The sequence below is a fragment of the Alligator mississippiensis genome, chromosome 2, assembly GCF_030867095.1.
Source record: "Alligator mississippiensis isolate rAllMis1 chromosome 2, rAllMis1, whole genome shotgun sequence".
NCBI lineage: Eukaryota > Metazoa > Chordata > Crocodylia > Alligatoridae > Alligator > Alligator mississippiensis.
In genome coordinates, this window is record NC_081825.1 from 185,604,721 (window position 1) to 185,619,175 (window position 14,455).

General features: G+C 39.5%; 1 protein-coding gene across 1 annotated transcript in view; it reads right to left on the minus strand.

Annotated features, from left to right (window-relative positions):
• Window positions 1–1,511: 1,511 nt before the first annotated feature.
• MUC6 (mucin 6, oligomeric mucus/gel-forming) overlaps window positions 1,512–14,455 on the minus strand; it is a 55,249-nt gene continuing 42,305 nt past the window's right edge. Inside the window, exons 18-31 of the mRNA XM_059721336.1 lie at window positions 14,227–14,359; window positions 13,291–13,540; window positions 12,669–12,721; window positions 12,458–12,567; window positions 11,329–11,480; window positions 10,240–10,381; window positions 9,318–9,422; window positions 7,390–7,575; window positions 6,678–6,917; window positions 4,798–4,954; window positions 4,490–4,636; window positions 3,143–3,205; window positions 2,077–2,127; window positions 1,512–1,516 (exon numbers count right to left, since the gene is read on the minus strand). Coding sequence (XP_059577319.1) covers window positions 1,512–1,516; window positions 2,077–2,127; window positions 3,143–3,205; window positions 4,490–4,636; window positions 4,798–4,954; window positions 6,678–6,917; window positions 7,390–7,575; window positions 9,318–9,422; window positions 10,240–10,381; window positions 11,329–11,480; window positions 12,458–12,567; window positions 12,669–12,721; window positions 13,291–13,540; window positions 14,227–14,359 — 1,794 coding nt within the window. The remainder of the gene's footprint in view (window positions 1,517–2,076; window positions 2,128–3,142; window positions 3,206–4,489; window positions 4,637–4,797; window positions 4,955–6,677; window positions 6,918–7,389; window positions 7,576–9,317; window positions 9,423–10,239; window positions 10,382–11,328; window positions 11,481–12,457; window positions 12,568–12,668; window positions 12,722–13,290; window positions 13,541–14,226; window positions 14,360–14,455) is intronic.

Consider the following 14,455-nt stretch of genomic DNA (forward strand, 5'->3'; position numbering starts at 1 on the left):
GAAAGAACAATAATGTTTGAAATATTCATGGTCACTGAAGCTTTTAAATAATGGTTTATAATTCAGTTACATTTATATTTGATGTAAATTAAAACAAATGATTTTAGGATGTAATGTAATATTACAAAACATCTTTAATTTTAAAAGTCAAATTTGAGAAAGCTTAGTCTCCTCTCTGTCTTTTCTATATTTTACTGAATATCCCAACAGTTAGCTGTGAGTAGGAAGATGTCTCTCTCTCTCTCTCTCTCTCTCTCTCTCTCTCTCTCTCTCTCTCTCTCTCTCTCTCTCTCTCTCACACACACACACACACACACACACACACACACACACATTTCCCTTTCTTAGTATATTTTAAGTGAATTCAGTGCTCAAAAAGAGTACAGAGATCTGCCAATAGTGATATAGAGTACAGAGATCTGCCAATAGTGATATAGAAATTTGTGTACTGGGGCTTTGGCTAATATGTCTTGATTCTCACCCAGAGAAAGCAGTACAAGGAGAGTAATCATTGTGACTGAGAGACTCTTTACTAGACTCTTAGTGAGAAAGATTTTCCTTATATCTACCCTAAACTTCCCTTGTTGCAACTTAAGATCATTGCTCCTTGTTTTGTCATCTGCCACCACTGAGAACAGTCCAGCTCCATCTTTTCTGGAACCGCCTTTCAGGTACTTGAAGGCTTTTATTAAATCCCCCTCAGTCTTCTCTTCTTCAGACTAAATTGGATCAGTTCCCTCAGCCTCTCCTCCGAAATCATGTGTCCCAGCACCCTAATTATTTTCATTATCCTCCACAGGACTCTCTTATATTTGTCTACATTCTTTCTGTAATGTAGGACGCAAAACTGGATATAGTACTCCAGATGTGGCCTTACCAGTGCTGAATAGAGAATAAACACTTCCCTCCCCTGCTGGCAATGCTTCTACTAATGTATCCCAGGATGCCGGTAGCTTCTTTGCAAGAAGGACACACTGTTGGCTCATATTCAGCTTATTGTCCGCTGCAACCCCCAGGTCCTTTTCTGCAGAGCTCCTGCTTAGCTAGTTGGTCCCAAGCCTGTATCAGTGCATGGGATTGTTCCATCCTAAGTGCAGGATTTTTGCACTTGTCTTTATTGAACCTCATGAGATTAATTGTGGTCCTATCCTCCAATATTTCTAGGTCTCTCTGAATCCTAGCCCTACCCTCCAGTGTATCTACTACTCCCCCCTGCTTGGTGTCATCTTCAAACTTGCTGAAGGTGCATTCCATCCCATCTTCTAGGTCATTGATGAAGGTATTGAACAAAACCAGCCACGGCACTGATCCCCCTGGGGCACTATCCAACTCTCCAATGAGCACAATACTGAAATTGCTAATTAATTTAATCTACCCTAGGTCAAAGAGAAGCAACTGGATACTGTTTGCCTTTAGTCACTGTCAGTTTGTCCTCAGTGTAAAAATATCCCATGGCTGGGCGCAATTCAGTAGTTATGGCTTACCAATAACTTTTTCTTAATTTAAGACCCTTAACCTAAAATTTAAGATAAAGGATATGTGACATCTGTAATGTTAGAATATGCTTCATTACTTTGCTCAAAACATTTCAAAGAGCATGATAACATTTTGTGAAAAAAGTGTTTGCTATTTAAAATGTGAAGAGAGCAACATCTCCTTTGGAAGCTAACATCTAAGTATTACTTTAGTAACTGGGGTCACAGGGGTGATCTGATGGCCACCTACAAGTTTATCAGGGGTGATCACCAGTATCTAGGGGAACGTTTGTTCACCAGAGCGCCCCAAGGGATGACGAGGACAAATGGTCACAAACTACTACAAGATCGTTTCAGGCTGGACATAAGGAAGAATTTCTTTACTGTCCGAGCCCCCAAGGTCTGGAACAGCCTGCCGCCGGAAGTTGTTCTAGCGCCTTCATTGAACACCTTCAAGATGAAACTGGATGCTTATCTTGCTGGGATCCTATGACCCCAGCTGACGTCCTGCCCTTTGGGCGGGGGGCTGGACTCGATGATCTTCCGAGGTCCCTTCCAGCCCTAATGTCTATGAAATCTATGAACTGATTGTAGAACTAACCTGTGGAAGGTGTAGAGGTTTCAGGAGTAGTACTAACAGGATGAGGTCCAGCTGTGTAAAATAGAAACAAATTAAATAAGTGGATGATTATAAAATAAGAAACTTTTCCAAAGAGATCATTTTCAGCAAGAGTGAAAAGTGAAACCATTTAAATGAATTGTGCCAGCTTGTGAGACATCCCAGAAAACGTATTAAACAATACTGGGGAAAACAGATGCCTAGTATTTAGTTCACTAAGCATACTTTTTAGTACTTCTGTCACTGTGTTCATGTTTAAGAGTAGCTTTATTCCTCAGGAAGGTGTACATATTCATTTTCTTCCAAAGGTTTAGCCCTACCCAATTACTAGATCTGGGAAGGAAGGTTGGCATTCTGCTATATTATTAAGGACCTGGAGCATTTGACAACTGAATGACAATCCAAATTTTAGGATTTGAACCTATCTGTAATATTATGTACCCACATAGTTTTTTTATAAGATTGCCCATCATGTGGAATAGGAATGCCATGATGTCATAAAGGTTTCTAAAGTAATAAAAAACACATATATTGGAAAGGGAAGCATGTTTGGTAAAGCACATGGACTGGATTCTAACCTATGCTACAGATTCATTCAGTGCAAGAAACATGTTGAAGGCATCTGACAGGCAGTATCCCTGCTCCTGATTCATGTTACAGCTGCCTCAGTGCAGCTTAGAGTACCTTGTATATTGTTGAGGTTTACCAAGATATTATCAAATACTGAAGCTTAAAGTGAGGACAAATTTTTATCACTCTTATTGAAATCAATGATAGCCATTCAACTACTATGTAGTTTCAATGCTTCACAGCCTGACTTTTTTTTAATTGCTTACTTTCAGTCAAGTATCTCCTTTAACGGTCATATCACTAGTTAGCATTAGAGCAACACAATTATTTCAAAAGAGATCTGTGTTTGGATGAAAAGGCATCAGTTAATAACAACTATTAGGAATAAAATGCCTCATCTAAAATTTACAACCCTTTCCATTTTTTCTGCTTTTAGCTTTTGCAGAGAAAGAAGATAACTGTATAAATCTCTACATACTGCAAGGCATGCATGTTCCCAGCTCTTCATCAAAGTATTCATTATTTGAGCAGTTGTAGCACCCTGTAGAAGGAAGAAGAGATGTTACTCATTCTTCAGAGAAGAATGGTTTCAGATAAACTTCTTTTTGATAAGCATTCTTCTCTTCTAACATAGCAATGGTTGTTCCACTTATTTAACTAGCAGTATCTCCAAATTCTTCATGGGATATTCTCTTGATCTGATAAGTTTCCTGTTCAAGCAGAAACATAACTAGGCAATCCCGTGCCCTAGGCCAGTGGCAGTGCATTGGGCAGCAGCAGTGGCCAAGTCAGCTGAAGGGCAGCTGCTATTTTTGCACCTTTCCCTTCCACTCCCACCTCCTAGTTGATGCATGGGTTGGTGCCCTGATTGCCCTCCTATTAGTCACTCTACTGTGTTCAAGAGAGGCTGACATCATTACAGTCCTAAGCATACTATAGATAGTGAATCAGTTACTTATTGTGATAGCAGTAGCAGCAAAATGAAGATGGGCATACTAGAATAACACTAACCATTAGGGCTGTGTGAAACAGCACTATTCTGCTTTGACTTCCGTTTTGATGGAACAATGTTTTGTTTTGAGTTTCATTTCATTTTGAAAGCGCTGTTTTGTTTCGCTGAAACTCTTTGGCTGTTTCACCGTTTCTCCCATAGGTTATAATGGGGAATCATAAAATGTGGCAGGCAGGCAGATTGGGGGCTTGCCCACACCCCTGGGAGGGCTCCGGGGGCTGTGCCGGAGTTCTCCCCAGGGTGTGGGGCCTCGATCTGCCTGCTGGATGACAGGAGGCAGCCAGGTGCTGCTGCCTGGAGCCAGTGGCAGCACCAATCTTTCCAGTCCTGGGTGCGGGCTGTGCCCAGTGCTCGTCTGTCATCTGGCAGGCAGATCGGGACCCTGCACCCCCAGGAGGAGTCCAGCACAGTTCCCGCAGCCCTCCCGGGGGTGTGGGTGAGCCCTCAAAGCTGCCTGCCAGATGAGAGGAGGTGGGTGCTGCTGGCTGGGACTGGCACTGAAGCCAGTAAGCCTCGCTTTGAAACTTAAAACATTTCAAAACTTTTGAAATGTTTCTTGTTCCCTTGTTTCATTTCGTAGCTGTTCTGAAGGCTTTTGTTTCATTTCGATTTTGCTGTTTTGAGCTTGAAACGCATCAAAACAGCTTTGAAATGAAATGCCGGGCAAAATTTTGCACAGCCCTACAAACCATGTCTTCAAAGATTACATCAATAGAAACATCATTGTCTTTTCAGAGTATCAGTGATTAAAACCACGGTAAAAATAGCCATTATGTTACCGTTTTCAGCTTTATAAGAGTAAAAGCTCATTACCTTCAACATTGACATACTTGTAATCTTGGTTTGGGCAGTTACAAGGCCGGTAGTGCCAGGTACAGTTGTCTTCATCCATGTATGTATAGTAGTAAGCATTCTCATTGCTTATTGTTTTGTGAGTGTTGTAGAAGTCACAGTAAACAGCTAAAAAAAAGAAAGAAACAAGATAAAAGGTTGGGTTTTTTCAATTGATGGAATGCAGTTAATTGAGAGCAGATTCAGAGCAGGCAGGGAGGAATTAGTTAAGAACAGAAGCTAGGAATATAAATCACAAGCTCTGTTTTTACAAGGTGTAGAGAACTTACGACAAAAATCTGGGGCTCTCCAGTCAACACAAACCCCTACATCTAGGCATGCCTTGGCATACGCAGCAACAGCATCACACATGCATTCACAATCCCCTCCAGTGTCACACCCGCAGGAATCTCGGACACAGGCATCATAATAAGGAATTCGGTATACCTTTGGTGAAGAAAGGAGAAATGAGTGAGTCAACCATAATTCTCCTGTAGCTGTGCATTGGTTAATGGGATGTCTTTCATTGTTTTAACTCAACTAAACAACAGATGATAATTCAGGTTAAAGGGAAGAGTTCAGAATATAAATTGCTTTGCTAAGTAAGAATAAGGGTATGGATTCATGATACAGTTGCTATGGAGTAACTCACCCTGCATTTTACTCTGTAGTTAATTTACTCTGTAGTAAAGGAGAAACAAGGGTCTTTTGGTAGTATCCTTTACAGGATCAACTTTACAGTGGGGGAGATGCTAGACGGACTTTTGGGCACAAAGTGCCTTTTCTCAGGGCTGGGAAAGAAGCAGACTTTTGGTGCCCAAAAGCTTGTCTAACATCTCTCCCAAATATACAGTTGGTCCAATAAAAGATATCGCCAAAGGACTCTTGCTTCTTTCATATTTCCTGGACCATCATAGCTGTAACAACATTCCAACCTTTGCATAGTAAGGAGCAGACACATGACTAGCTTGCCCAAGGTAGCTGCCTGTACTACTTGGCTAGTAAGTGGAGAGGGAGCCAATTTGCATTGAGCAAAGGGCTGTGCTGAGATAAAACTGATCTGTTGAGCAAGTTACTATACTAGTTAGTTCTACAGATTACTTTTCCCCTGCACTAAAGTGACTACACATTTTTCAGTGGGTAAATTTATCCTGGATTTGTTTAATTTAATAGAGAAGGGCTAAACATTGCCTGCCTAGTCCAGTTTGCCTATGTAGCAAATGCATTGCCTGTCTGCCCTATAAAAATTACAGTATTTCCTTAATCATTAATTGGTAAAATAATCACAGCACTAATACTACGCACTTAAATAGTTATCTTGAGTAAATATTTAGGCATTCCAAAACGTTCATAAACAATAATAATATTTTAAAGGCCATCTGTCTTTAAAACCATATGGGTACTGAATCTACAAAGCCTGCATGTGAAAAGGCAGCAAAGCACATTAGTTAATCCAGAGGCATCTACGTTCATCAATTGCACACCCTTCATGGACATACATAAACACTACTTGTGTTTCTCACTTGAGCTCATTTCCTGATAATGAGAGTCTCTTTCACAAGACATGCCTCTGTTTAACCTTGCAGCACTTTCATTTCCTCAAAAGAAGGTTGATGGCATTGTGCTTCTCAGCTGTTCTGCCCCCTGATGTGTTTTCTAAGTTACATCTGCTTGGTTTACTGACAAAGCAAAATGTTATGCTATGTGCCAGCACAGCAGAGCATGTATACTTGTAGAAGGATAAATGGTCCTCTACTCTGCCTCAGGCTTCACCAGCTCCTCCTCCCCTAACAAACTAACTCCTACTTCCAGAATCTTCAGTCTATATTCACTTTATATCTTTGGTCCATATTTAATGTGGGTTTTTATATTAGCATAATGTGTGGGAAAGATAACTGAAATATTATTAGGAAAGGATGTATTCAGACACATTAATAATGGGAGCAATGGGATACTAAGATAAAGCAGGGGTAAGAATACATTTTGTGTGTAGTAAAGTAGCTTGAAGAAGAGAAAGTTGAATATTGAATTGTGAACAGAATCTCATTTGGAAAGCTGTAGAATAGAGAAGGGCTAAACATTGCCTGCCTGGTCCAGTTTGACTATGTAGCAAATGCATTGCCTATCTGCCCCATAAGAATTAGCTTGAAAGGTTCATAATCTTACTTACTTTACTGTGGCAGGAAGAAAAGACCTGACTGTTGATGATGGAGCACATCTTTTCTGCCCATGCTTTGCGATAAGGGTTCTGGCTACAGGGGTCCACGACAAAGAACACATCCCCGCACAAAGGATTCTCTTTCCAGGAATTCACAAACTCCAGTTCGCTGGATGCAACATACTTGGTTCGGGTTTCAAAGTCATCTCTCATGTTCCCATTGTAATTTCCACACAAGCCACAGAGATGTTCCTAGGTAAAGAGAGGAAAGCATTAATGACTGGCTGCCCGCAATTACAACTGTCTAAAATCTCTTCCTGTTGTCAGCTTATTCCCTCTTTCTGTACCGGCTACAACTAGTGTTTTATATGCTGTTAATCTATAGGGTGTTACTAGTTAAATCAATAAGGTAAGGAAATAATGGACACATACTCAGATATTATTTGCATATCATAGCAGTCAAAGTCAATCAAAATATTGTGTAGAATTTGCCTTCCCTATCTGAGGGGAAGAAGGATTTGTTGTTGGTTGAATTAGGAGTTACTAGCCCAAAGAGTAATCATCCAATAATCAACCTTCACTGAAGGTCTCTGCTGCTGTATAAGGGATGGAGAGTGAAGGATGAGACCTTCTTGGAAGTTCCTGGTGCAACAGAAAAAGTCATCTCATGTGCAATTGCATTTGAATTTGTATTTAAGAAAGTTAGGAAGTTATTATCTATTACCTGTGATTCTCTAAAGATTTTGATGAACAGGTTCATGTGCTTATTCCATATGAGGGTCATGTTGTATTTTCCTGGGATAATGATATCAAAAATCAAGTGAAGGACATTCTTTTTCACACGGTATTTTATAAAAGGATTCTCTTCAGAGACTGAGAAAGTTGCATCCGCCAATGTGATAGTCAAGTTCTGAGGGCAAAATTGGACTGTAAGTTAAATATATGGTAAATATATTTACCAAAACCATCAGTACTCTTTATAATATTACTGGGAATCATTAGAGTATACTTATATAACCAAACTAAGCAGTACATAGTTACAAAAACACTGTATTCTTCCATCTGCACCTGTCCAGTGGAGATAAAATATAAGTGGGTCCTGCACTTCATTTTTGTTTTATGCATATTCAAGATCTGATGAGGAATATGGAACAAACATGAGAAACATGCTCAGCTTAGAGTATAACAGCACCTTGCAATGGATCGTTTTAGTTTGATGTATGATTTATGATTTCCTAGGAATAAGGTGTAAAGTTCCACAGAGAAGGGGTTAGTAACTTGATGTGCAGTTTTATGTCTCATGTTCTCATCTACTCTTGCATCTTTTCTAGTATACTATGGGAGTGTCTATACAAGCAAGACATTTAGTGTAGAGCTGACTAGTTAGCTCTGCAGTAAATTGTCAGTGTCTACATGTGTAGTGTTATTAGGACAGAGTAAATTAACTCTGCTGTAGGATAGTACTGCTAGACACAAGTACTATCTGGTGGCAGATTTGTTTACAGATACTCATAGAGCTGGCTGGGGCATGAGGGTGCTTCAGTGCGGGGGTTGTCTGCTAGCTAACCCCACAACGAAGCTCCCTTGCGCTCCGGCCAGCCCCTCTGCAGCACTTTGAGCTGGGTTGGAGCAGCCCTGGGCTAGCTGGCTGAACCCCAGTGCCCCCTGCCAGCTGGGGCTGCTCTTCCCCAGCTCAATGTATTGCAGTCCTGGGTACATGTGCCAATGCAGCACCTGGGAGCAATAAACTCCAGTGGAAACTGTGCTAAGAGTTTATTCAACCACATTAATAGCATGTGTAGATGCTCCCTGTATGATTTATTCAGAGACCAATAATAGGATTCCTTAAGAGGAAAACAATTAGGATTCAAAGGAATCAAAAGATGCAAAGGTCACAACTGGCTTTTTTTCTGTACAGCATTGGCATGTTGCCTCTGCTGTTAACTGACTGGATGCCAAATGTATGCTGAGTGTAGTAGTAGTAGTATTCCAGTAATCAACTCATCTTTCTTTGTTCTTCACTTGTTCTACTGAAGAAGCAGGACTGTGATGGTGTGGACAGACATAACAAATGAAACATTCATAAGTGAAATGGATTTGGAAATATTAAAAAAAAAAGAATTATTTCATTCGGGGGACACACGTACAGTTTCTGTGGCATTCCCCTGGAATTCAAAATGCTGCAGCCTCTTCTAGTGCCACCCAGGAAGCACTGGAGGAGACTGTGGTGACCCTATGGCTCTGCTCTCTGCCCCTCTTTCGCCTCACTGGGAGAGGAAGTAGAGAGGAGGGGAGAGTGCAGAGCACCACAGTTCAGAGGTAAGGAGGGGGAGGCCTGGGGAGAGGCAGCAGCAGACGCATCAAAAAGCAGTTAGTGCAGCAACTAGAAGTATCAGGAATCAACAGACATTAACTGGATTTGAAAGAAATTTTGGGATTCATTTTGCATCCATTAAGGAGCTGTCTTTGTTTCATGCTACTGCCTCTTTGGCTTCTTTCTGAGGTTTCTATATTATGTTGGGACTTATTTCTATAACATGATTCCCTACTGGGTGGGTAAAAACCAGCCAAGCAGACTGGCCTGTAAGAGATGACTGTAGATTCATAAGGTGATATAAATACAAGGGCAGACCTGGATGGATAACACCTTACCCCAAGGTAGATCTTGATGGACCTGGAGCAGGTGACCCCTGATTTCCCACAAATGACATTCTCAGTAACAATTTTAAAGGTGGAGTTGCCTGTACTGCAACCATCCTAAAAGGGGGGGAAACAGAATTGTGTTACCCTGGAGTATTAAAAGTAACAAGGTGAACAAGAAACATGAGTAGGTGGAGTTGTTACTTCAGGCGCCCTGCTTTTCAGCATAACTGGCCATGCTTACACAATGTTTTTACTTGCTTTGTAGAAAGTTACATCCTACATCTTACATCTTATCTCCAATTGTCTTAAAATCTGCTATTGGATATTAACACGGTCAGTTTAGTGGACATCACTGTAAGCCCTGCAGTATTTTATGGCCGTGCTGACTTTGGCATTTTATAACTTCAGAAGCTACATTTTTGCAGGGGGAGAGGAGGATGTCAGTGGGATGCTGCATCTTTATATTATTATGCTTAGAAATATCTATGGACAGATTCTTAATTTGGTTTTAGGACTGAAATTACTTCAAAAGAAAACAGGAGCAGGTGGTACAAGATGGATATTTATATACATTACCTATGAACATTCAAATATCCTACAAAAGCTTCTTCCAGGAGTTTTTTGCAATTTCATGGAAACTATTGGGGGAAAACATTGATTTTATCTTAGGGGCCTTTTTGATTACATATTTCTGGTTTTGGAATAAGAACTAAATAAAACATCCCATGGCACTGGAACAGACCTCCTGGGTGATAAGGTCTAGTCTTCTGCTATCACAGATAATTGCACCTCTTAATTCCTTTCATAAACTTAGGTCTGGAACCATATTGGTCTAAGATACAGTATATGGCATCTTTCTACAATATTTTTCTAACTAGTAGTTTAAGTCAAATCATTTTTTGGCAGTGAGACTTAGTAGCACTGATCTTACCGTAACTAGTATGTATTCACAGTTGCCATCAAATACAAAGCGTTGTCCATCAAAAGTGGTGATATGACCTTCTCCATAGAGGGTACATGTTGAAGAACACTTTGATTTCTGAACACATTTCCATTTGCCTCTTGTACATGTGCTGGTGGTAAGAAAAAAAGCCTTGCTAGTAAGATTTCAATGGCATGTGATCTTACAACTCTTTTACAGTTCACTACCTCTTGTAGATATTGTGTTAACTTTATTCACTTAATGTGGATTGTGGTCTAATTATGATCAATATAGGAAGGGAGTGACATAAATTTCTCTGGCTTTTGTGGAAATGAATGTATGCTAAAGATGAATTTTTAAGGATTTTTTTACAGTTAATTTACTGAAGAATGTGAGACTTTAGAGGCTATGTTGCCTCCAGTATGCAGAAAAGTCATCCCATTATTATGTGAACCTTTTGTCTCCTCTCTTTAAGGTCTTTATGGGTTTTTTTATAGGGTGTTTTGTAGCTGTAGTGTGTAAGCAGAGCTGGAGCAATGTTCTCTGGGGCTCCTTTGGATCAGGGCCTGTGAATATAAGAGATTGGTCTTAATAGCCCTGGAGACCCCTTCCAGTCCTTTGTTCCTGTGTTACTGTTACTTGTAGCAGATTTGCTTTCCCTTTGTTTTTTCCAATGCCAGGAGTTGCAAGTGGATGTAAGAGGAAGCTCATCAAGTACAGAAAGGATGGAAGTGATTTTGATGGCTCAAAGTATTTTTCTAGAGAAATGGAGGAGCACCAGGTCTGCATTTCCAATTAGGATGGAATTCATCCACTTATCTTATCTGGTTTACAGTTTGGGGTTCCTGTTGAATGCCTCACTGTTTCTTGATGTGCAGATAATAGCAGAAGTCCTTAATGACTCATTCCATTTGTGACTGACCCAGACAGTATGGTCATTCTGCATAGATATTAGCATTGACACAGTTATCCCTGCATTTATCTCTTCCTGGCTTTTTGCCACTGTAGTGACATTTTTGTAGTTCCTGTTTTCAGATCCTGTCTTGTACAGTAGAGGGAAAGAAAATGCCACCAAAGAGAAACTTTATAGATTCTTACCAGCTTGTGCATTCTGTATGGATCTCTTCCCCTTTTCCATATGATATACCACCATATTCACAGGGACACTCCTCTGGTGGCACACACAAACCATAAGGATTTTCATATAGCCCATCAGTGCAGACACAACCTGATTCACACCTTGTGGGGACCTGGCAAAGATCCAATCATAACATTAGTCATGAAAAAATCCATAGAGAAAAAAAATAAGTGCAAAAGGAATGGGCTAAGCATTTCTTTTTATTAATCTACAAACTCTTTTTGATTTTGGTCTTGAATTATGCCTTTGGAACCAAGTGTCTGCATATGCTATGGTTCTTCTTTTTATTTTATTTTATTTATTTTTATCTTATGAATGTTCATTTTTACTAGTGGTAATGGGAACAGCTCAGGACTCTTCTGTTATTTAATAGTCTGTTGTATTAGCTTCACTGTAGTTCAAAAAACACAGTAGTGTCTGAGACATGAAATGTACTGGGGACTGTAGGAAAAAAGTATATTTATTAGATGCCAACTTTTCCTTTGATATAGAATAATATACTTTTTTTTCAACAAGGGAATTACTTTCATTACTGTTCTTTCAACACATATGTTTCTTCATTAATTATTAGATATGTCTCATTACATTTTGAAATATTTATATTATCTGCACAGACATATACTTAGGCACATTGTGATTTGCAATATAGAAATGTATAGTTTTCACAGATCTTTTGCTGGAATCAGTTTACCTTTGGTGCAATCTGTAAAGCATTGGTATATTCCTTTGCATATTCTTTTATTTTATGTTTTAGAAACATGCAGGACGGATTTGAATTAACCATTGGGATTTTCCTCAGGATTCATTATAACAACTATTATCTACCAAGGGTGATTACAAAGGCTCTTTCTAATACATTTGTCTTCATAACACTGTGTTAAGTAGGGGAATACTGTTATCCCTGGGGAAGAGAGGCATAGAAACTCCCTTCCTGCCTCTTCAGCTCCTGCCTATTGCTTCTTCACCAGGGCTATCTGGGAAATCTGTAGCAAAACAGGCAATTGAGCCTCCATCTTCCCAAGTCCCAGGAAACCACTGCGGCAACCTTCCTCTTGCAGAGAGTTTCTATCACACAAGTATGGAACTCACACAATCAATTCCAGTTGCCAGCATCTGACAGGTGGGGGCACAGGTGGCTCCATATTTATTTTCTGAATTCTCTGAACATGACACATACTTTTTAGGACTTATGCAGTTTTCTATAGGAAATAAGAAATACATGAGATTAGGAACTAATGATTCATCAACATGGAAGAAATAATTCTCTTGCTGGTGAAGTTGATCTGGACACAATCCATACCTGTAGGATCTTGAGGTTTGCCAGTGCAACTGAGCTTCCCATTAACACAATAGCTAGAAAAGAAAAAGGACTGTTAAAGTGATGCTCTTTAGTATTTTTAGTTTGAATTGTTCCACTTTCAATGTATTTATCACTTGAAGTGATTTCCAAGCTTTTGCAAAATTATTCCATACTTTTCCCTTAAGGAAATATTTCAACATGTGCTTCTTTTACTTCCTTCAATATGGAATACAAGTCAATATCTTTGGCTTTCTCTTTGGAAAACAGCCACAACAACGAAGTCAGTTTTATAAGTGTATTCCTGACCAGGATCATATTTATGGCTGTTTGTACAGCATTTGGTGGCACAATCCTCATACCTCCTAATTGCCTTCAGTGTGAAGAGAGATGATTAGATTTTTACAAGCCTAATATTTCCAAGGTGAAAGAAAGCCAAGCAATTTTTTAAACAGAGAAAACTTTTCAAATGATTTAGCTTTCAGAAGGTGGTATAAAGGGCAGTGTAATTATAAAAAAAAAACAACCCCTTCATGTTATATTTTTTTTAAACAGACATGTGAATAACTGCCTTTCCCTTTCTCTTCCTTGAGTTAGTTCCTTTAATTTTAATTGACAACCTTACCATGTAATCCCACCAATTACTGTTGACTGATCAGGCAGGATAAACTTCCTGTCTGCAAGGTAGCAGGGGCAATGAGATTTACGAACACATTCACTTCTGTGGTCCAGGTAGGTTCCTTTAGGACAGTTGCAGCCATCAATAGGGATGTCAGTGGGATGACATTCCAGGTCTCGAAAGGAGAGTGACAAACATGTTCTATCACAGGCTTCTGTGTTGTAGCTGAATGTCTGATTGCCAGTACATGTAATGGCTGTAAAATGAAGATGGCAATCAAGTTAGATTTTATTTTCCTGACCCTCTCCCCTTTGAAAGGTGTACTGGAGCCAAAGAATGTCAGTCATGTGCTTCCCTTCTTCATAGCCCTTTCATCATAGAGCTGATGAAAGAAGGGTTGCTTAGAGAGCTAGGCTGCCAGGAAAGCTTGGGGGAAGACCACATTGTTTTATGAGTAGGTTTAGCTAACCTGTACTTTTCCTCAAGGGAGCTGGTGATAAAGTTTAATTCTCACTTTATTGCTTTTTTATGGGAGCATGTTATTGTGTGTATTTTGGATTTATAGTCCTACTAAATTTAAGTAATTCCAAAAAACCCCTATTCTTTAGTGCCAGAAGCCTTGATTTTCTAGGAGAATAATTGTGAAATTGAGTATCTGTTATATTCCTGTTTTATCTTCTTCCCAATGAAGTTTCCCCCCTACTGTTACTGTAAAATTTTAAGGCAGACACATGACATATGAGCATGGCTCTTTACCTGATTATAACAATTTTAAAATAAGTGAATTTTTGTACAACTACTGGTAACAGAACAACCCAATTTTGTCCCATATCAAATGCTGGAATTTTCCAGATGTAGATGTTTTCTGAGAGTCCCAGGTAAAAACTGATGAGACACATGCATCTGACAACAGACGTCCAAGATTTAGTTGAGGTTACTTACTGCAGTTATCCATAATGTTTCTCCAGTTCTGAAGGATTAGTCCCATAGAAGCACATGCTCTTGCATAAGATCCCAGAGCAGAACAAATGTAAGGAAAGGTCTCCTCATAATTACAGGCTTGGTAAATGCATCTCTGAAACAAACATATGGAAAATATTCTGTTACAGTAAATCAGATAGTTTGAGATGAAGAATATGGTCAGAAATAAGTCATTGAAAACAATGCATTT